Source organism: Pristiophorus japonicus, chromosome 10 (genome assembly GCF_044704955.1).
Source record: "Pristiophorus japonicus isolate sPriJap1 chromosome 10, sPriJap1.hap1, whole genome shotgun sequence".
Taxonomy (NCBI): Eukaryota; Metazoa; Chordata; class Chondrichthyes; family Pristiophoridae; genus Pristiophorus; species Pristiophorus japonicus.
The window spans coordinates 154,541,014-154,562,424 of NC_091986.1; the positions used below are offsets into that span (position 1 = coordinate 154,541,014).

Genomic DNA, 21,411 nt, shown 5'->3' on the forward strand with positions numbered 1-21,411 from the left:
GTTAAAGATTTTATTGCAAAGATAAATGTAACTGTATTCTATAACTGTTTAATTCTGCAGGAAAGCAATGGCAGAGAGATTTATTATGACAGCAGCTAAGTTGATAGCGCCTGCAATTGAAGTGTCTTTTGCTGCTGGATATGACTGGTAGGAACTGAGTTAATTTGGTTTAGTACACCAACTCTGGAACGACTGCCTTAATCAAATAACTTCAAGAAAAAGTTACAATGAAAAACCCAGGACAGGATAATTATGTCTGCATTTACTCTCAAATACAAGGTATTGATTGCACCATTACAAAAGTTGCAAGTGCATTGTCCTCCAAAAAAGAAGGCATGTGGGTAACCTGCTCTTGAACATCTGTTAATGTTGTTCATGAACCTGCTATCAAGAGGTCTTTTTGATAGCAAATATCCAATATTATTTTCTTCAGCCTGGGTAAGGTTAGTTTGATTTTTGTTGATTTGTGCTTTCGAACCACATAATGTAATAAAAAGATGTAATGTGCTATTAGACCAGTGCATTATGCCCAGAACAAATTCAGCTACAACAAATTCCATTTATATTTCACTTTTAACTAAAAAAAAAATCCCAAGGCACTTTACAGAAGGTATGTCAAGCCAAGAAAGGAAAGATTGGAAGTGGGGACCAAAAACTTGGCAAAGCGAAGGGCTTTGAGAAGGTTTTTAAAGGATAGATATCGAAGGGCTTTATGGAGTGAAATTCCAGAAATTGGAAATTAGGCGACTAAAGACTCTGCCGTCATTGGTGAGGTACAGAGGAGAAGGTGCCCAAGAAGCCGGAGTCAGATTAACAAAAACTTAAGGGAAGCATATATGGTTGGGGGAGAGTCCATAGGTAGAGTGCGATGAGGCTATAGAGGAATTTGAAGTTGAGGACAAGGATTTTAAACTTGAGACATTTTGGGATGGGCCAGCTGCCATACTCAAATGATGTTGAAAATTATTTTTCTCTTGCATTAACTCCTGTCAAGTAGAATACCAATCCTTTGTCCTTCCAATTGACTTGGTGTGGCTCGCAACCTGGCTGGCTCTTTCTTCTTTCTATCCTGCCACCTACACTTGATCTTATTTACTTGTGAATAGTAATTCACCCAGTGCATCTTCCTTAGATCTACTCCCTAAACGCTTTGGGGTGCTAGTATTTATGCTGGTGCTAGTGAAGGAGAAGTGCTTGGCGCAACCTGCTGTGATGTGTTTGGGTCTTGATTTTAATGGAATCTCAGAATCAAGGCTACAGAGCATATTTGAACTTGTATTCCAGTTTCACTTTGGGGCATTAAAATATAATAATGCATTCAGTATTTGTGATCAGGGAACAGGGCATCACAGTAGGTTAGAAAGCTGATATCTAATCTTATGATCTTGGGTTTTAATAAAGACTAGATTGTTTCTTTGGTTATAAGGGTCTAAGGAAATAAGTTGAGCCAACCAGCTTTGTGATTATCCACATTACAATTTAACCATAATTTGACATTTGTTTGGCATCCTCATCCAGAAGCTACTTGGATGTTTAATGTGGGAAATGGAAACCTGACACTGGTGCTGTAAATGGTGAGAGATTGCGGCGGAGGTGCGGCAAATGAGGGTATGGGGCCCAGAAGAGCCCAGGGCCCAGGGGCAACAGAGGATAGCCCACACTGCGATATGGGAAAATATTGGAGTCCATTATTAAAGAAGCAGTAGCAGGACATTTGGAAAAGCAAAATTTGGTCAGGCAGAGTCAACATGGATTTATGAAGGGGAAGTCATGTTTGACAAATTTGCTGAAATTCTTTGAGGATGTAACGAACAGGGTGGATAAAGGGGAACCAGTGGATATGGTATATTTGGACTTCCAGAAGGCATTTCACAAAATGCCACATAAAAGGTTACTGCACAAGATAAAAGTTCACGGGATTGGGGGTAATATATTAGCATGGATAGAGGATTGGCTAACTGACAGAAAATAGAAAGTCGGAATAAATGGTTCATTCTCAGATTGGCAATCAGTATTTAGTGGGGTGCTGCAGGGATCAGTGCTGGGACCCCAACTATTTACAATCTATATTAACGACTTGGAAGAAGGGACCGAGTGTAACGTAGCCAAGTTTGCTGATGATACAAAGATGGGAGGAAAAGCAATGTGTGAGGAGGACACAAAAAATCTGCAAAAGGACATAGACAGACTAAGTGAATGGGCAAAAATTTGGCAGATGGAGTATAATGTTGGAAAGTGTGAGGTCATGCACTTCGGCAGAAAATAATCAAAGAGCAAGTTATTATTTAAATGGAGAAAGATTGCAAAGTGCTGCAGTACAGCGGGACCTGGGGATACTTGTGCATGAAACACAAAAGGATAGTCTGCAGGTTCAGCAAGTGATCAGGAAGGCCAATGGAATCTTGGCCTATATTGCAAAGGGGATGGAGTATAAAAGCAAGGAAGTCTTGCTACAGTTATACAGGGTATTGGTGAGGCCACACCTGGAATACTGCGTGCAGTTTTGGTTTCCATATTTATGAAAGGATATACTTGCTTTGGAGGCAGTTCATTGATTCCGGAGATGAGGGGGTTGACTTATGAGGAAAGGTTGATTAGGTTGGGCCTCCACTCATTGGAATTCAGAAGAATGAGAGGTGATCTTATCGAAACGTATAAGATTATGAGGGAGCTTGACAAGGTGGATGCAGAGAGGATGTTTCCACTGATAGGAGAGACTAGAACTAGAGGGCATAAGGGGCCACCCAGTTAAAACTGAGATGAGGAGAAATTTCTTCTCTCAGAGGGTTGTAAATCTGTGGAATCTGCTGCCTCAGAGAGCTGTGGAAGTTAGGACATTGAATAAATTTAAGACAGAAATAGACAGTTTCTTAAACGATAAGGGGATATGGGGAACGGGCAGGGAAGTGGACCTGAGTCCATGATCGGATCAGCCATGATCGTATTAAATGGCGGAGCAGGCTCGAGGGGCCGGATGGCCTACTCCTGCTCCTATTTCTTATGTTCTTATTATGTGTGCGCACTAGGTCCATGCAGCAGAGCAGGTCTCCAGTTGTCCTGGTTAACCCTCGCCACTGGATAAAGGCGTATCTATGATGATGAGATGATGATGTTGCAACACATTGTAGTTTAGTGGGGAAACTTGCTATACATCTAACCCAGGAATGCTAATCCTGATGTAAGATCTAAAAAATGGAAACATATTTCATACTCTTGTTCTGACAACTTCACTTGGATTAGTACAAACTCTCCTTGTTCTCTCTCTTCCTTCCCCCAAAAACGTTGTAAATTGAAATGTAAAGTAAAAAGAATCTGGCTTTTAAGAAATGACTCATATTTGATACTGTTAATTGTTGCAGGTGTGTGGAAATGGTGAAGGCTTCCCAGTATGTTGAACTGGCTAATGACCTGGAAATTAACAAAGCCATTACTTACCTGAGACAAAGGGATTTTAACCAGGTAACACAGGACACCACTGTTATTTCTACTAGATACTTATAAATTCTTCCAAAAGATGGACCATCATTTATTCTTATTAATTTAACCTCCAAACATCCAAATGAAAAAACTATTGGAAAATTACCTTACAAGAATTACACTTGTGTTTCTTAATTTTTAAAAGACACACAAGAACTATGTACTCTTAAAACAGAGTGCAGGAAATGCCCAGCAGGTTGAACAGCATTTAAAAGCGAAAGGTAGGTTACCATTGCAGTGTGCTTCTTCACCAGACCTCCCTTTGCAAGCTTGTTTTACCTCAGCTCCCATTGTATACAAAGAGTTACTCTGGTGTTGTATTTTCCCTCCTGTTTCTTGCTGGAAATTGTAAATCTCCATTTTAATTTGTCTATCTATGGTTCACTTTATTAATGGTGGCCTAATGCTTTTGCAAATTCTTTTCAAAAGTTTGTGAAAGGTTTCCTGGCATTTTCATTAGTTTTCAATTGCTGCAATTCCACATTCCGAATGCATTTTGTTATTTTGGGATCAAGTTCGTTGGTTGAGAGCGGAATCAAAAGTTCTTCAGATCTGGTTTCCATTGTTGGCCTATCGCCAACAACAGATAACCATGCCACTGTTACATGTCAATAAGTTGTCCATCCAGAAAAGAGTACAAAGGTACAGCAAAAAAAAAGGCTGGACAAATGTAAAAAATTATTTTGGTGTAATCCTATGTAAAAGAAAGAAAAAAAATCCTACGTGTGTGTAGAAGTTAAACAAATGAAGAAGAACATTAGATAATCTACTGTACTTGTGGTCTTTCTCATTTTCTTTTGAAAAAAGGTTCACTCTCCACATGCAAAGCTCTCCCTAACCTTATCTTCTGATTCAGTGCTGCTTGGAGCTACTTTTTCATGTGTTACAGTGAGCTCCACTTATAGCAGATATAGTTTGTTTGGACAATCTGGTAAAGTGGGTAATTTATATGTATGTACAGATTTGTTGGTTTGTCAGAACAGAATTATTAGTTTGTCTGGACAAATGAACAAATCTTGTGCACATTAACTGGTTTGGTAGCATGTGCATGATCAAATTTTTTCAGGCCTTTTTTTCTTCTCTAAAGTCCTGGAACGAGTTGTCGCTCCTCAACTCCGTGGCAATCTCACCCACAACTACACATTTGAAGCACTCCAATCAGGTTTCCTTCCCTACCATAGCACTATGACTGACCATGGTGCATTATCTCTCCTTGTTCTCCTTGGCCTTTGACACAGTCAGCCACACTATTCTCTTCCAATGCTTTTCTTCCATTGTCAAGCGCAATGGGATTGCCCTTGTTCCATTCTTACCTATTTGATCATAAGCAGAAGTTTTCCAACAATGGCTTATTTTCCTGCCCTGCACCATTACCTCTGGAATGCCCCAAGGATCTATCCTTGGCCCCTCCCTTTCTTCTTCTAAACGTAGCCCTTTAGTGACATCATCTGCAGACACTGGGTTAGTTACCACATGGACACTCAGCCCTAACTTTTCATCATTTCTTTTTATTCCTCCAGTGCCTTTGTTGCTAACCTGCTTGTCCAACATCCAGTCCTGGAAGAGCTGCAATTTCTTCCATTTAAATATTGGGAAGACTGAAGCTATTATCTTCGGCCCCCATAACAAACTCCATACCCTTGCCACTGATTCCATTCCATCTCCGCCATTGTCTTAGGCTGAACCAGACTGTTATAACCTTAGCATCCCATTCGACTCCAAGCTGAACTTCCAACCCCATATCCTTTGCATCACAAAGACTGCATACTCCCACCTCTGCTCCTACCTCATCCCATCTTCCGTTGAAACCCTTATTCATGCTTTGCCATCTCTAGACTCAACTGCTCTAATGTTCTCCTGTCCGACCGCTAATTCTCCATTCTTTGTAAACTTCAGCCTAGCCCACACCAGGTCCTGCTCACCTATCCCCCTGTCCTTAAAGACCTGTATTAACTCCAATTTAAGATTCTCCCTCTGGCCCTCCCCATCTGTGAAACCTCATCCAGTCTGACAACTACCCCACCGAACTCTCTATTCTTCCAACTCTGAATAAGTGCAGCCGCAACAACAGTAAAACCTTGAAACCATCAAAGCAACTAAATTGATTGGTGACCCACCACTGAGCTCAACATTCCCCTGCACCACCACCAGCACACTGGCTGCAATATGTACTATTTACAGGATGCACTACAGTAGCTCACTAAGCTATCTTCAACAATGCCCCTAACCCTCAACCCCACAATCTCTATCACCAAGGACAAGAACAGCAATATCATGGGGACACCCTTACTACCAAAATTTCCAAATTATACAACATTGTGACAAACATAAATCACCATTCTCTCATCGTTGTTGGGTCAAAGTTCTGGAATTCCTTGCTTAACACCATCAGCACAAGAACTGTGGTGGTTCAAGCAGAAGGCCCACCATCACCTTTTCAGGACAAGAATTGGACAATAAATGCAATCTTGGCAATGACGCCCATATCCCATGAACAAATAGAAAAATGGATGACGGGGGCAAATTGATGAAAGTGAAAGAAAGCAAAAGTATATAAAATAGATAAAGGAATGGAAAAGGTAAAACTGGATATTACTTTACTGTGTCCAGTTCTGGTTCCCTCACATGGTGGGGGATATAGAGTTCCTAGAAAAGCTTCAGAAGTATTACACTAGTTTAATACCTATTCTAAAAACCTTGGGCTGGATTTTCGGCTTTGATGATTTCTGGGTGGTAATTGCGACGGGGCGGTAAAGTTTTCGCCCGCGAACAGTTTGCGCCTTAGTCATCAAAATTGGGCAGCTGGGCCCTGAGACTGTACACCTCTCTTGGGCATTAGCATGGGAAAATCCCGAGCTAAAGAGCTGGGCCGGGAGCGCTCAGAGAGATGCCTGGGGAGAAAAAAAACCCTGAAAAAAAACCCACAAAAACATTCCCAATAGCCCACGCCACCACAACAAAAATTGCAAAAAAAATTAAAAGAAAAAACAATCACACTTGCCTTCGGACTGCATTACTTGCCTCTCTGCAGACGGTATAGGTCGGACCGCCTGACTTCCCAGGCGGTCACAGTTGGGTGCATTGCGGGGCGTACGGTTTGGGTGGGAGTCAAAAAGCGTGCCGGTGTTGCAACCAGGAGCGTTGCACACTGGCGCAGCTCTTCCGGGCAGTGCTTCTCCACGCCACTGCAAAACCGGCCCCGAAAACCCCCGTGGGGTGCTGGAGGCTGACCAACCATCCAAAAGACCTCCCCGCCGCCATTGTCACTGCTCCAGGGTGAAAAACAGAGCGCAAAGGACTGGAAAATCCACCCCTTTAGCTATCATGTTATGTACAAGGAGCTAGGTTTCTTTAGAAAAGTGTAACATTTGAGGAAACGTGATTGAAGCATTTAAAATAATGAAAACTCTAGATGGTGTAGATTATTTTAATTAGATAAGTTAGGGAGAAGCAAGGGACATGTGTACAAGCTGCACAAGCATAAAAACAGGTTAGATGTTAGGAAGTTTTACTTTTCCCAGTGGATTATTGACCTTTGGAATAAGTTGCCAGCTCCTGCAATCGATATGGATTAGCTGCAAACATTCCAAAGGGAGCTGGACAGTTCTTGGAAGAAGCTGATACTGTTGCATACAAAAAGTAGTGGAGCTATTGGGACACAAACGTTGTGGTGATTTTTATTTCTCGGACCTCATTTTTTATTGCCTTTTGGGGTTAGTGAGGAATTTCCCAGAATTGTCAGCGTTTTTTTTTAATTTAGTATTTTGCCTCTCCCAGGAGATTACATGGCTGTTGATGGGTGGGGAATATGTGGCCGGAGTTGCAACATGGCTAAATAGGATAGAATTGATGGACCAGATGGTCTTTTTCCGTCTGTCTTTTTGTATGTCCGTATGTTTAAATTAAATTGCGAGAATACAACAAAGGGACATAACTTCTTTCTGGAAAAAGGGTCAATTTAAAATTGAGATCTGGAATTCTTCACACAAAGATTGATCAATGTATGGAGCAGATTTCTGGAAAGAGTAGTGGAGACAAAAGTCCTGAAATCATTTAAGAAACAATTGGATGCTGCAATGATCTTAGCTAATGCCCTACCTTATCTGTAACTATCTTGTGAAATGGCTGAAAATGAAAGGGGAAAATGAATGGCATTGAAGGGGAAATCATTGGTAATGAAAGGGAGAAAGAAGAGGGAAATGATGGGGAAAGAGAGAGGGAAATAGATGGCAATAAAGGGAAATAGGTGGTAAAGGAAAGAGAGGGTAGAATGGGATCAGTGCTTTGGTGGGAGAAAGGTGAGAGAAGTTTAGAGTGGCACTTTGGGGTGGTGAAGAAAAGAAAGTGCCAGTATTAGTTGAGAGGGAGTGGGAAGGGAAAGTATCAGCAATGAACAAGAGAGTGGAAGAAGTCAGTCAGCTTAACTGGGTTGGAGAGGGTGTGTAGTGCCAGTATGAACTGGGAGTATTGTAAGAGAAGAGAATGGCCCCAAGTTTCCACATGATTTGCTCCTGATTTTTAGGAGCAACGGGTGGAGAACGGAGTATCTTAGAAATCGGAATTCTCCACATTTAAGTTTTCTGCAGTTCTAGTCAGGTAGAACAGTTTCACTTTTGTACAGAATTTTTTTTTCAAAAGGGGGTGTGTCCGGCCACTGATGCCTGATTTGAAAGTATCCACAGTGAAAACGTACTCCAAACTAACTTAGAATGGAGCAAGTGAAGATTTTTGTGGGCTTGAAAAAACCTTGTCTACACATTAAAAAAATCAGGCGCAGGTTACAAATTAGGTGTCGAGAACGAGGTGGGGGGGGAGGGGGGGAAGGGAAGTCATTAAATTCTACAATAAATCCTTAGTTATACTTATACAAATATTATACAAATAAATCCAACCTGAATAAAAATTTATAAGCAAAGAAAAGATTAAATAACCCATGTTCCTACCTGTGTGAAAGTGCTTCAGGCAGGCCTTTCAGGCAGCCGTTTGCCGTCAGGCCCGACAGACGGCAGGGGGAGAAAGCTGCAAGAAGCCTCAGTGCTGATCATGGAAGGGCAATGTGGTTTTATTAAAAAATGTTTAAAAATTGAACAGCTACAAAGAATTTGAATAGTCTCAAACAAGTGCATGTGTCCCGTTTATCATAGTCTATCTTTAATTACAGAATGCACTCCCTCACGCTCACACACAGAAATATCAAGAAAATTAAAATGCAAGCCTTTGCAAGGGTTCAATAAACAAATTTTTACTTTTTCTGCAGCACTTTTTAAAATGGCCGAGTGCCAATGTTTACTTCAGACTGCGCGTGCGCGAACGCTCCAACGCGCACGCGCTGGGTTGCCGGCACGAAAAAAACTCATTTAAATTGTACTCGCCCCCTCCTACTTACAAAATCGGCGCAAGTGGTAGGCTCCACCCCTTGTGCGCCGCGCCAAGCAGACATCGAGCTGCAAAGCGCTTGAGAATAGCGCGTTTTTTTTCAGGCGCCGTTTTCGGCGTGAAAAACGGGCGCCCAGCTCGGAGGGGCGCCTGTTTTGCCGCGTGTGGAAACTTGGGGCCAATATCTCCAAGAAAGGGTAGTGAGTTGGACGAAACATCGTGAACTGAGTCCAGAGTGAGTAGAGTGCCTTGATGATCTGTGGCATTTGGTGTCGGGGTAGGGGCTGGGTGGTTACAAGTGGGAGAGTTAATGTTGCAGTAACTTTCCCACTTTTATTTTATTATTAATTTATTAATTTAAAAATCTATCAATTTTTGAAGTATAATAGTAGTTAAAAAATGACCAGAATGCACCACTAATTTCAACATTTGGATTTTCCCTTTAAGCTTTCATGTATATATGTTTGTAACTTATCTAATTCATTGAAGGAATATTCTGTTTACATACCACTTGAGTTACAAAGTCCATGTAACTACTTATTTTCACTTGTTAGGACTGTTCTTGAGTTGTCAGCTTTTTGAGCTGAGTATGCTTTATGTAAGCTGTTGCTAGTTTTCTAGGTTAGCATTTATAGTTTCATCCTTCAGCTTATCCTGGAGTGTCCTTCTTATCTAATTGCTTAGGTACAAAGGAAAGGTTCCATGTTTAACATTCGGTTATAATGGGGCAGAAATTCCTCTCGAGGACTTCTCGCGGACAAAGCACTAAATAATAGACATAAAATGCGCACTTACCTGCAGCTGCTGCGCCCGCTCAAAATCCTGATCCACAGGCCTCCTCTCCCTGCGCATCACAGCGCGTGCTCGTAGGGACATGTGCAGGAGTCATGTGTGCCTGGACACCCAATCACAGGTAAGTATTTTTTCATTCATAGTATAGGAGATTCACAAATTACGAACGAATCTCCTATTACTATGAATGAGAAAAACTCCAAATTGCACAAACACTACATAAAACATTTAAAAAACATCTCGCACAATACACTAGTAGAAATTAAAGTTGTTATAAAGTTTTTAAAGAAAAGAAAATTGTCGATTTAAAAAAAAGTTAGGGTTAGGGTTTAAAATAACATTACCTGAGGGCAGGGTTTTAACATAAATATAGAAACATAGAAAATAGATGCAGGAGTAGGCCATTCGGCTCTTCTAGCCTGCACCGCCATTCAATGAGTTCATGGCTGAACATGCAACTTCAGTACCCCATTCCTGCTTTCTCGCCATAACCCTTGATCCCCCTAGTAGTAAGGACTTCATCTAACTCCTTTTTGAATATATTTAGTGAATTGGCCTCAACAACTTTCTGTGGTAGAGAATTCCACAGGTTCACCACTCTCTGGGTGAAGAAGTTTCTCCTCATCTCGGTCCTAAATGGCTTACCCCTTATCCTTAGACTGTGATCCCTGGTTCTGGACTTCCCCAACATTGGGAACATTCTTCCTGCATCTAACCTGTCTGAACCCATCAGAATTTTAAACGTTTCTACGAGGTCCCCTCTTATTCTTCTGAACTCCAGTGAATACAAGCCCAGTTGATCCAGTCTTTCTTGATAGGTCAGTCCTGCCATCCCGGGAATCAGTCTGGTGAACCTTCGCTGCACTCCCTCAATAGCAAGAATGTCCTTCCTCAAGTTAGGAGACCAAAACTGTACACAATACTCCAGGTGTGGCCTCACCAAGGCCGTGTACAACTGTAGTAACACCTCCCTGCCCCTGTACTCAAATCCCCTCGCTATGAAGGCCAACATTCCACTTGCTTTCTTAACTGCCTGCTGTACCTGCATGCCAACCTTCAATGACTGATGTACCATGACACCCAGGTCTCGTTGCACCTCCCCTTTTCCTAATCTGTCACCATTCAGATAATAGTCGGTCTCTCTGTTTTTACCACCAAGTGGATAACCTCACATTTATCCACATTATACTTCATCTGCCATGCATTTGCCCACTCACCTAACCTATCCAAGTCACTCTGCAGCCTCATAGCATCCTCCTCGCAGCTCACACTGCCACCCAACTTAGTGTCATCCGCAAATTTGGAGATACTACATTTAATCCCCTCATCTAAATCATTAATGTACAGTGTAAACAGCTGGGGCCCCAGCACAGAACCTTGCAGTACCCCACTAGTCACTGCCTGCCATTCTGAAAACTACCCATTTACTCCTACTCTTTTTGCTTCCTGTCTGACAACCAGTTCTCAATCCATGTCAGCACACTACCCCCAATCCCATGTGCTTTAACTTTGCACATTAATCTCTTGTGTGGGACCTTGTCGAAAGCCTTCTGAAAGTTCAAATATACCACATCAACTGGTTCTCTCTTGTCCACTCTACTGGAAACATCCTCAAAAAATTCCAGAAGATTTGTCAAGCATGATTTCCCTTTCACAAATCCATGCTGACTTGGACCTATCATGTCACCTCTTTCCAAATGCTGCTTTGACATATGCTTTTTTAAAATTTTATTTTAATCATGTTTTTTCTGGTTTTTAAACTCTTACGCCTGTAAAAGTAGGCTATGCGCCTGCTTTTTCATGCACAAGATTTTTGAGGACATTTGCCGGGCAAGATATGCTTAAATCCTGCAATCTTGCCCGTACAACTGTCCTCGCTACCAAGATGTTCCGCATTGCGTGCTGAAAACCAGCTTTTCCGATGCCTTCCCGGGTCCGTAGAAACTTCGTACGGGCCCGGGACGTCGGAATTTCTACCCCAATGACTTTTATGGTTAAGTATCAGTTAAAGTAGACTGTTGAAAATAAGTTTCTGCAAACCATTGCTGAAAATGTTGATGATCATTTGTTTATTTTTAACATTGTGGTTATAGTATAATTATAGAAAATAGCTTATTGTGTATGTTACATCACTTATTAAAATACAGGAGAAGCACACGTAAAAATAACCCTAGTGCACCTTCCAGTGGCACAACTAAAATTTCACAGTTATAGTTACTTAACTGCTCTTGTATCTGGGACTGCTTTGTTACCAGTACAAATCCAGAAACATATAGTGGTAGATTTTCCAACTTGTCGTCCGAGCTTAAAACTGGCATTGTGGATCAGTTACCCATTATATAAACTTGATTTTAATTTCCATTAATTTCAATGGAAAGAAAAATCGGGTGGTTTCAATGTCACGGGATCTTTTATGTCCACCTGAACAGGCAAACGGTTTAAAGCCTTATCTGAAAGACTGCAGCTCTAACAACATAGCACTCCTTCAGTTCTGCACTGCACAGTCACCTTGTGCTCAAGTCCTGCAGTGGGATTTAAACCTCTCACTCAGAGACGAGCTTACTGCCACCAAGTCAAGCCAGCTCTGCCTTTTTACATTAACTTTTATGTGAGTATACACCCTTTTTACAATATATTTTCATGTGCATTGACAATGTGTGGCATTAGAAGCTAGTGCTGGGAAATGGAACACTTAGCTATGCACACCCAGGAGTACACTTCTATCCACCACCTGATCAGTAATCTAGCGGGATGGATTGCCTGTCCTTTACAGAACCTGTCTGATTTTCATTACATTAATTTTAACTGAATGAAAATTAGCCATGTTCTATAAAGGGTGTGCGATTTTGCCCTGCCACTTTACCACTTGTGCAATGGAGACAAAAATCTAACCCCCAATGTTAGCATCAAGCACTCCAGGTTCAGTACAGCAAAATTAGATGCCTAATAAAGTTTCCTCCACTTTGCTCCAAAAATATGCCTGAATTCCAAACTTAGCACATGAGTCACTCAGTGGCTTCTCTGAGTAAGAATGTCAATTTAGTACCAATATTGCCAAATTAGGGGCAGTTCTGTACTGTTGGCTTACGCTTATTAGGAACTAAATTAAGAATGCTAAACTCATTTCATTTAAGACCCCTACAGCCAGAAGGCAGAGACTTCATACTATCAGTATGGGCTGGATATGAATCCAATTCCCAAAGGTGACAGCCTAGTGTACTACCCCAGTTCCTTAAAATTTCTATGGGCTAGAAATTGCGTAGTGCCCTGCTTAGGGCGATAAAGATTTGATTCTACCGGGAACTTCCGCTTTAGCACTCCAAGAGGGAAGTGGAGCACTAAATCAAGCGCTACCACTTCCCTTAGAGAGTCAAAGGGAGTGAGAGGAATGATATCAGCAGCACGTTGCACAATGTTCCATACAGCGCTGCCGATTATACAGGCTCCTTCCCTCCCTTAAAGGGAAGGGCCAATGCTGTGGTGATTGAATCCTAAGGCTGTGTGTGTTGGGCGATGGCACCTGCAAGATGGGAATAACAGCCCCAAGCAGGGCTGAACAATCGCAGTGCCCAAAAAAAGCAAAATGCAACACATTGGGGGCATAATTACATTTTACCCTACCTGACCACCACTGCCTTTAATTAGCACTCCCCAAGCGGCCAGTCGAGGTGACAACTCCTTCTGCAACTGCCGTTGTTGATGCTCGGTGATGCTGCAGTGGGCGGAAGCGAATTTTACATCTGGGACTATAACGGGGCGCTGTGCACCGGACGACGTCACGATTGCCGGGGTGTAAGAGATCGAGGCGATATGTTTTAGTGCCAGAGCAAATCATAGGCGTCGGTGATTTTGCCACGCCCGGTTGGTAATCCCTTAGCGCCCGATTACTGCCCCCCGGAGACGCTAACTGGAGGCACAAACCAGGCCAATTTCTCCCCCAATGTTTCAGCATATATGCACACCCTATCACTCTGAGACCCTGTTAATTTTTAGATCGCTGTACAAGACTGTTGTATCATAAGTGATAAGAACCTATCGATTTAAAAAAAGTGTTAGTGATAACCTCGTATTAATCTTAAACTCTGTATTAATATAATTGGTAAGTCCTGTATGTATACGCATTTTTGTTTTCATATTTTTTCTTTTCTACCTGGTAGCAACTGCTTTCAATGTGTTACCTGTGCTTTTATTCGGTACATGTTTAATAAAAAACATTATTTATATTATATTTCTGTTATCACTCTTTTCCCTTTTTTTTGCTACCACTTTGATCTTCATTTGTTTTTCTGTTTGACCTCACAGTATGACAAGGTGGGTATAAATGCCACTTCACTGTGATTTTATACTTTGGGGTTTTTTGTTAAATCTATGGCAGTCAGTCTCTTTATTCATAATGTGAATGCTTTATTTTATTGAAACCCAAAGGGATTCAAAATGGATATTAGGAAGCATTTTATGACATTCTCAAATAGATCAGTAAATAGAATGAGTTGAGTTGATAGTACTAAAAATCTTTAGACTTTATCCTGATTTAAGGAACATTCAAATCATGTTCAGTTGCCATGGCACTTCTCTATTATGTTTAATTTAAATATGTTTGGAGTGGTGGGCATACTCCAGTTGGCAGAAGAGTACTCAACTTAGTACTAGCTTTCAGCTAAATTGTCTCTCCTCATTTAAGTTGTGTACAGTAAGTATAAAATCTTAGAGGAAGTGGAGGTGACACTAATTTAATACCAGGCAAAGTGGTTTCTGATGTGTTTTGTCCTTTTCTATTATTTTTTTTGTCAGTAAACTAAGAAGGCATAGGCAGAAACAACGGCCCCAAGTTTCCACATGATTTGCTCCTGATTTTTAGGAGCAACTGGTGTAGAACGGAGTATCTTAGAAATCGGAATTCTCGTCATTTAGTTTGCTCCAGTTCTAGTCAGTTAGAACAGTTTCACTTTGGAACAGAATTTTTTTTTCAAAAGGGGGCGTGTCCGGCCACTTACGCCTGTTTTCAAAGTTTCGTCAGTGAAAACTTACTCCAAACTAACTTAGAATGGAGTAAGTGAAGATTTTTGTACGCTCGATAAAACCTTGTCTACACTTTAGAAAATCAGGCATAGGGAATGGTGGGGGGGGCGGTGTTTAAAGGGGAGTTTACAAACATTAAACACTTCAGTTTTACAAATAAAGAGCCATCATCAATGATAAATGCATCAATAAATCAACCAATAAATCAATCAAAAAAAATTAATAAGAAATAAATTTTTTTTTTAAATCAATAAATAAAACATTTTCTACTTACCAACTGCAGCACCGGGAGCCCTCCAACAGCGTGCTGGGATGCCCCCCCCCCAGTGTGTCTCTGTCAGTGTCTCTATCTCTCTGTCTGTCTGTGTGTGTCTCTCATTCTCTGTCTGTCAGTGTCAGCGAGAGGAGGGGGAGCAGAGGGAGGGAAGGGGGAGGGATGGGGGATGGGGGGAGAAGGGGATAAAGGGGAGAAGGGGGAGAAAGGAGATGGGGGGAAAGGAGATGGGGGGAAAGGAGATGGGGGGAAAGGAGATGGGGGGAAGGAGATGGGGGGGAAGGAGATGGGGGGGGAAGGAGATTGGGGGAGGAAGGAGATTGGGGGTGGGGAAGGAGAAGGGGGAGGGAGGCGGAACGGGCCGGGCCCTAGACTTCGGGCAGGGCCCGTCCCCAGCACCAGATTTACAGGTAGGTGGCGTTGGGTCGGGTCGGGGGGGGTGGTGAAAGGGAGGTCGGTTCGGTTCGGGTCGGGGGGAGGAAGGGAGGGAGAGGGAGATCAGGTCGGATCCAGTCCGGGGGCGGGGGGGACTGGGAGTCGGGTCCGGTCCGGTCCGGGGGTGGGGGAAACCGGGAGTCGGGTTGGGTCCAGTCGGGGGAGCGGGAGCATGAGTCGGGTCGGGTCCAGTCGTGGGGGGGGGAGTGGGAGTCGGGTCAGGGTGGGGGGGGGTGGGGGGGGGGGAGCGGGAGTCAGGTCGGTGTCTGGTCTGGTCTGGAGGCGGGAAGCGCAAGTCGGTTCGGGAGGAAGCAGGAGCTGGACGTGGGAGGAGCCTTATTCACGTAGCCCCAGTGAGGCCATTCGGCCAGGGCTAGGGGCTGCGTGCTTCGGCCCCTCCCACACAGTTTCGGGCGCCTGGAGCTACTGAACATGCGCGCGCGCTGTAGCGCGCATGTGCAGAGGTCCCGGCACTGTTTTCAGCGCAGGGACCTGGTTCCACCCCCTACAGCTCCTGCTGCGCTGCGCCGAGGGCCAAAGGACCTGCAGGGAGGTGGAGAATACGGAGGTTTTTTTTCGGCGCACTTTGTGGCGCGAGAAACGGGCGTCCAGGTCGGGACTGCGCCGTTCTAGGCGCAGCTCGAAACTTGGGCCCAACATGTCAGTTGTATTTACTTAGTTAATAAAAATGCAAGCAGACCGTGGACTGTAATTTATATCTTTCTCATGGTGCTGACCAAAACTGAATCATCATTCATGAGCTAACAGGTAACCAAACTCAGGATTAACTCAAATTATATCCTAATGATCTATGCCATCCACCCAGCTAGACTTCTTCGACAGCACCTCCCAAACCCGCGACCTTTACCACCTCGAAGGACAAGGGCAACAGGTGCAAGGGAACACCATCACCTGCAAGTTCCCCTCCAAGTTACCATCTTGACTTGGAAATATATTGTCATTCCTTTATCGTCGTTGGATCAAAATCCTGGAACTCCCTCCTTAACAGCACTGTGGGATTACCTTCACCTCAAGGACTGCAGTGGTTCAAGAAGGCAGCTCACCAGCACCTTCTCAAGGGCAAATGGGGATGAGCAATAAATGCTGGCCTTGCCAGCGACGCCCACATCCCAGGAACAAATTTTTAAAACTCCATAAAATTTCATATTTCACATCTATAGCAGTGTTGTTTCAGTCATAGAAACCATTTTAAGCTTTTTACACTTGTTTTTGCATCTCAAGTTTTACTTTTATTTTATTTATAGTCTTGACAAGAAATGTAGTTTTAGTCCAGCCTTTTGTTCCCATAATTTAGTCATATTTTTGTTTCATTCATGTAGTAATGCTCCAATCATATGGACGTATGGACACTTAACAATTGCCTCCAGTATTTTAGCAGCAGCGCTAAGCCACTTAAAATGGGTTAATGACCAAGATAAAATAGCAAAGACAGGCATTTCAGACATTAAGCTTTTGTTTGCTAGTTTTCAGAGCATAATCTCAGTCAGTCATTTTAGTCAATGACTATCTTCCTTCCCATTTTAGTAGGTAGCTAACATTCAAAAAAGTAGTTGGAGACTGCTTATCTTTAAAGATTGGGGTGGGGGATGGGGGTGGAGAGCTACATAGAATTATATAAACAAAGTTGAACTTATGTTATCCATGGGCTGAAACTATTCTTTCAAGAGCTGTAAACTGAACAGTTCTATATGTGCTGTTATATTTGATAATATTGATATCATAGTTTTAAATGTATCATCTTACAAATGTGTGCTTTCATCCCTATTCTAATGTAGTCATGTATTTAATTTATATATTAAGCTTTTTTAGCACTAAGATTGTTTTATTTTACATTGATGAAATTCTGGGATAATTCTTTGATCAGAAATAAAATGAATCTTTTTAATTATCAAACCAGGTTTCTCATATAGAAACATAGAAACATAGAAAATAGGTGCAGGAGCAGGCCATTCAGCCCTTCTAGCCTGCACCGCCATTCAATGAGTTCATGGCTGAACATGAAACTTCAGTACCCCCTTCCTGCTTTCTCGCCATAACCCTTGATCCCCCGAGTAGTAAGGACTTCATCTAACTCCCTTTTGAATATATTTAGTGAATTGGCCTCAACTACTTTCTGTGGTAGAGAATTCCACAGGTTCACCACTCTCTGGGTGAAGAAGTTTCTCCTCATCTCGGTCCTAAATGGCTTACCCCTTATCCTCAGACTGTGACCCCTGGTTCTGGACTTCCCCAACATTGGGAACATTCTTCCTGCATCTAACCTGTCTAAACCCGTCAGAATTTTAAACGTTTCTATGAGGTCCCCTCTCATTCTTCTGAACTCCAGTGAATACAAGCCCAGTTGATCCAGTCTTTCTTGATAGGTCAGTCCCGCCATCCCGGGAATCAGTCTGGTGAATCTTCGCTGCACTCCCTCAATAGCAAGAATGTCCTTCCTCAAGTTAGGAGACCAAAACTGTACACAATATGATCTTAACTTTAAGCAGTTTTTGAAAGATAAATATATTAACATATTGCCACTTTTGTTTTGTAGGCTGTGGAGACTTTGAAAATGTTTGAGAAGAAGGATAGCAGAGTTAAGAGTGCAGCTGCAACAAATCTCTCTTTCCTTTACTTTTTGGTAGGTGTTGAAGAATATTGAAATATGTTAGAATTATGGCATATTCTAATTAGGCACAATACACATGTGCCAAATTTGAAATGTTTTTTCCACGGTTCATATGATATTGAAGCATTTATGCATGGTTCTTGCAATTCCAAATTTACCAATCAGTGTATTATATTTTTTTTTAATTCACTGACCAAATAAAATAACAGGGGACCAGTCAATGTTGTTTTATTAAAGCTACTTTATGCTCCCAGTTGGCTCCCCTATTGGATCAGTGACTAAATGCACCACCTGGTATTGTACTGATCCACAGAGACAAGGAAGATCCAAGATTCAATTCTTGATGTATTTATAAATTTAAAATGTTTTCTATAAAAACAAAAAAAACCTGAAGATTCAAATATTACAAAATTAAACACACCTTCCCAACTGAAGAGGTTGATAATGAGTCCAAAATCTTTTTATTTATATTTTTTCATCTTCAGGCTTTCAGTGTTGCCTTCCCCAACATTGGGCAAAGAGAGGAATAATCTGCGCCTTGCAGGAAGTATACTTGTGTTGGGAAGAATTAGTCTCTCCTGTTAAGCCTAGCCAAGAGCTAGTGGAATTAGTTCAGTGTAGGGTACTGAGTTTAAATAGCTGAAAAGCCTTAATTTAACCATGAGCACTTTGGTTGGAAATCTAATAAATAAAGCTATGAATTGACATGATCAGTAATTAGCAGTTTAGCACCTGCATTTATTTTGCTATTGTGACTGTAGTGCAAAATGTTACTTTTTTATGAATGTTCTATGTTTGAAACAATGCTGTGGTGAATCTCCTGTAATTGAAGCGGGGAAGAAAATACAAAACATTGACCATGAAAATTCATTTTAATTGGATTTGTGCAGGAAAATGATTTTGGACTTGCAGACCGATACGCAGATCTCGCTATGAATGCTGATCGATATAATCCAGCAGCACTGACAAATAAAGGAAACTGTGTGTTTGCACGTGGTGACTATGAGAAAGCAGCTGAGTTTTATAAGGAAGCCCTGCGGAATGATTCCTCTTTTACCGAGGCACTCTATAACTTGGGTGAGTTGCAATTTAATTTATATTTCATTTACTGTGAATAGGAAACCTTATAACTTCTCAGTATTCGTTCTTTAATATTTTTAGTACCATTCTTATGGCAAGAATGCCAGACCTTTAGTTTACACAGTGAACATTATGTATTTAGAATTGTTCTGTGATTTCATGCATCCAGAGCTTATTTTTTTCTGCTGATCACATGCCCATTTGCTTAATTCATTCAGATCTTTTAGCATCTTATTTATCTTCCTCATATTTTGCCACCTGGATCTTTAGCTTTGTATACATTAGAGCAAATTTTATAATATTGTGAAAAGCAAAAAATGTTGAAAGAGTGCAAAATATACTCCCCTCCAAACCATTTATGAATAATGTGAACAGCAAGGGACTCAGGACAGACCAATGAAGATCTGTGCTATCCATTGACCCCAGATGAAACTTTACTCATTTATCTTCTACTCCCTATTACCAAATAGCTTCTGAAAATCCAAGTTATAATGCATCTATTGATAGCCCTCATCCATTAGTTTAGTTACCGCCTCAAAGAATTCCAGCAGGGCAGTAAAACATGGCCCATTACTTCTAAATCAACTCCCTCAATGGCTTCTGCACTCTCTAGATGAGAATTTCTATTATTCCGCAGAATGACCTCATGCATTTTTCCTACTACAGATGTTAGGCTAGTTGGTTGGTAAATTGCGGGTTCATATTTCAGTTCCTTTTTGACTATCAGGATACAGTTGGACCTCTCTGGTCCGGCATCCCTGGACCAGAGAATTTTCCGAACCACGGGAGGTCAACTGGTGACAATGCTGCTGACAACGACCTGGACGCGTTTTGTGCATGCGCTGCGCAGAGCCTACTGCGCAGCATTTAGTCATCCAGAATCACTACGTTTTTTAAAATCCACAGGCTCAGCTTCAGGGCCTCAGTCAGCCGCCTGTCCTTCCCTCCCCTTTCCTTGCCCAGCCCACTTACCTCAATGAACACCAACACCACCAACTCAAAAAACCATATACATACACACAAAAAAACTAGAGATCAGAGATAAAGTGGAGGATAAAGTTCAGGAGAGATGCCGACCCTTAACCACGATCCTATTCCAGGCGCCAGTCCATATGTAAGCCGCGAGCAGAGCCTGACTGGTGGAAGCGGCAGCCTCCTTGCACCGAGACACACACATACAACCCCCCCCCCCCCCCCCGAGACCGGGGAGAGGGGAAATGTCGGCTCAGCCAGCGCTACAACTGCAGCCTTCAGAGCATATGCGCCCGTCGCCAATCAGACAAGGAGAGGTAGCCTCGGCAGCGAGGAGCGCGTGTCAAACCACAGCACCATCCAGTGTGTAAAACCTCCAGCTGGCGAGGACAAGGCTGTCAAGATTTGTCATCCAAAATGCATCGCACATACATTTAACACGTGGAACCACAATTTTTTTTTTCAATGGACGTCACCCACACCGGGACTGATGCGAGACCAGGGATGTTTCCAGACTAAAGAGCCCCGGACTGGAGAGATACAACCTGTATTTACCATCCTCCAGTCCTTATGTAACTTCACTGTTTATGGAGCTCCCAAAATATTTGCCAGAGTTCCTCTTACTCTCTAATTCATTTCCTTGACGTTTTGAGGCCATGTTCATAAGAACATAAGAATTAGGAGAAGGAGTAGGCCATTCAGCTCCTCAAGCCTGCTCCGCCATTCAATAAGATCATGGCTGATCTTCTACCTCAACTCCACTTTCCCCATATCCCTTGATTCCCTTAATATTCAAAAATCTATCGATCTCTGTCTTGAATATACTCAAAGACTGAACATTCACAGCCCTCTGGGTTAGAGAGTTCCAAAGATTCACCACCCTCTGACTGAAGAAGTTTCTCCTCATCTCAGTCCTAAATAGCCGACCCCTTATTCTGAGACTCCTGGTTCTAGACTCCCCAGCCAGAGGAAACATCCTCCCTGCATCTAACCTTTCAAGCCCTGTACGAATGTTTTAAGTTTCAGTGAGATCACCTCTCATTCTTGTAAACGTTAGAGAATTTAGGCCCAGTCTATTCAATCTCTCCTCATAGGACAATCCCCCATCCCAGGAATCAGTCTGGTGAACCTTTGTTGCACTCCCTTTATGGCAAGTATATCCTTCCTTAGGTAAGGAGACCAGAACTGTACACAATACTCCAGGTGCGGTCTCACCAGAGTAATAAGATGTCTTTACTCTTACATTCAAATCCTCTTGTAATAAAGGCCAACATACCATTTGCTTTCTTAATTACTTGCTGTACCTGCATGTTAACTTTCTGTGATTCGTGTGCAAGAACACCCAGGTTCCTCTGAA

At 42.3% G+C, this 21,411-nt stretch overlaps 1 protein-coding gene across 2 annotated transcripts in view; it reads left to right on the forward strand.

Annotated features, from left to right (window-relative positions):
- The window catches only part of ift88 (intraflagellar transport 88 homolog), a 145,060-nt gene that overhangs the window by 67,765 nt on the left and 55,884 nt on the right, over positions 1-21,411 (forward strand). For both annotated transcript variants that reach the window (XM_070892193.1, XM_070892194.1), the window contains exons 14-17: positions 61-147; positions 3,360-3,459; positions 17,928-18,014; positions 18,893-19,079. In XM_070892193.1, the coding sequence (XP_070748294.1) occupies positions 61-147; positions 3,360-3,459; positions 17,928-18,014; positions 18,893-19,079 (461 nt within the window). The remainder of the gene's footprint in view (positions 1-60; positions 148-3,359; positions 3,460-17,927; positions 18,015-18,892; positions 19,080-21,411) is intronic.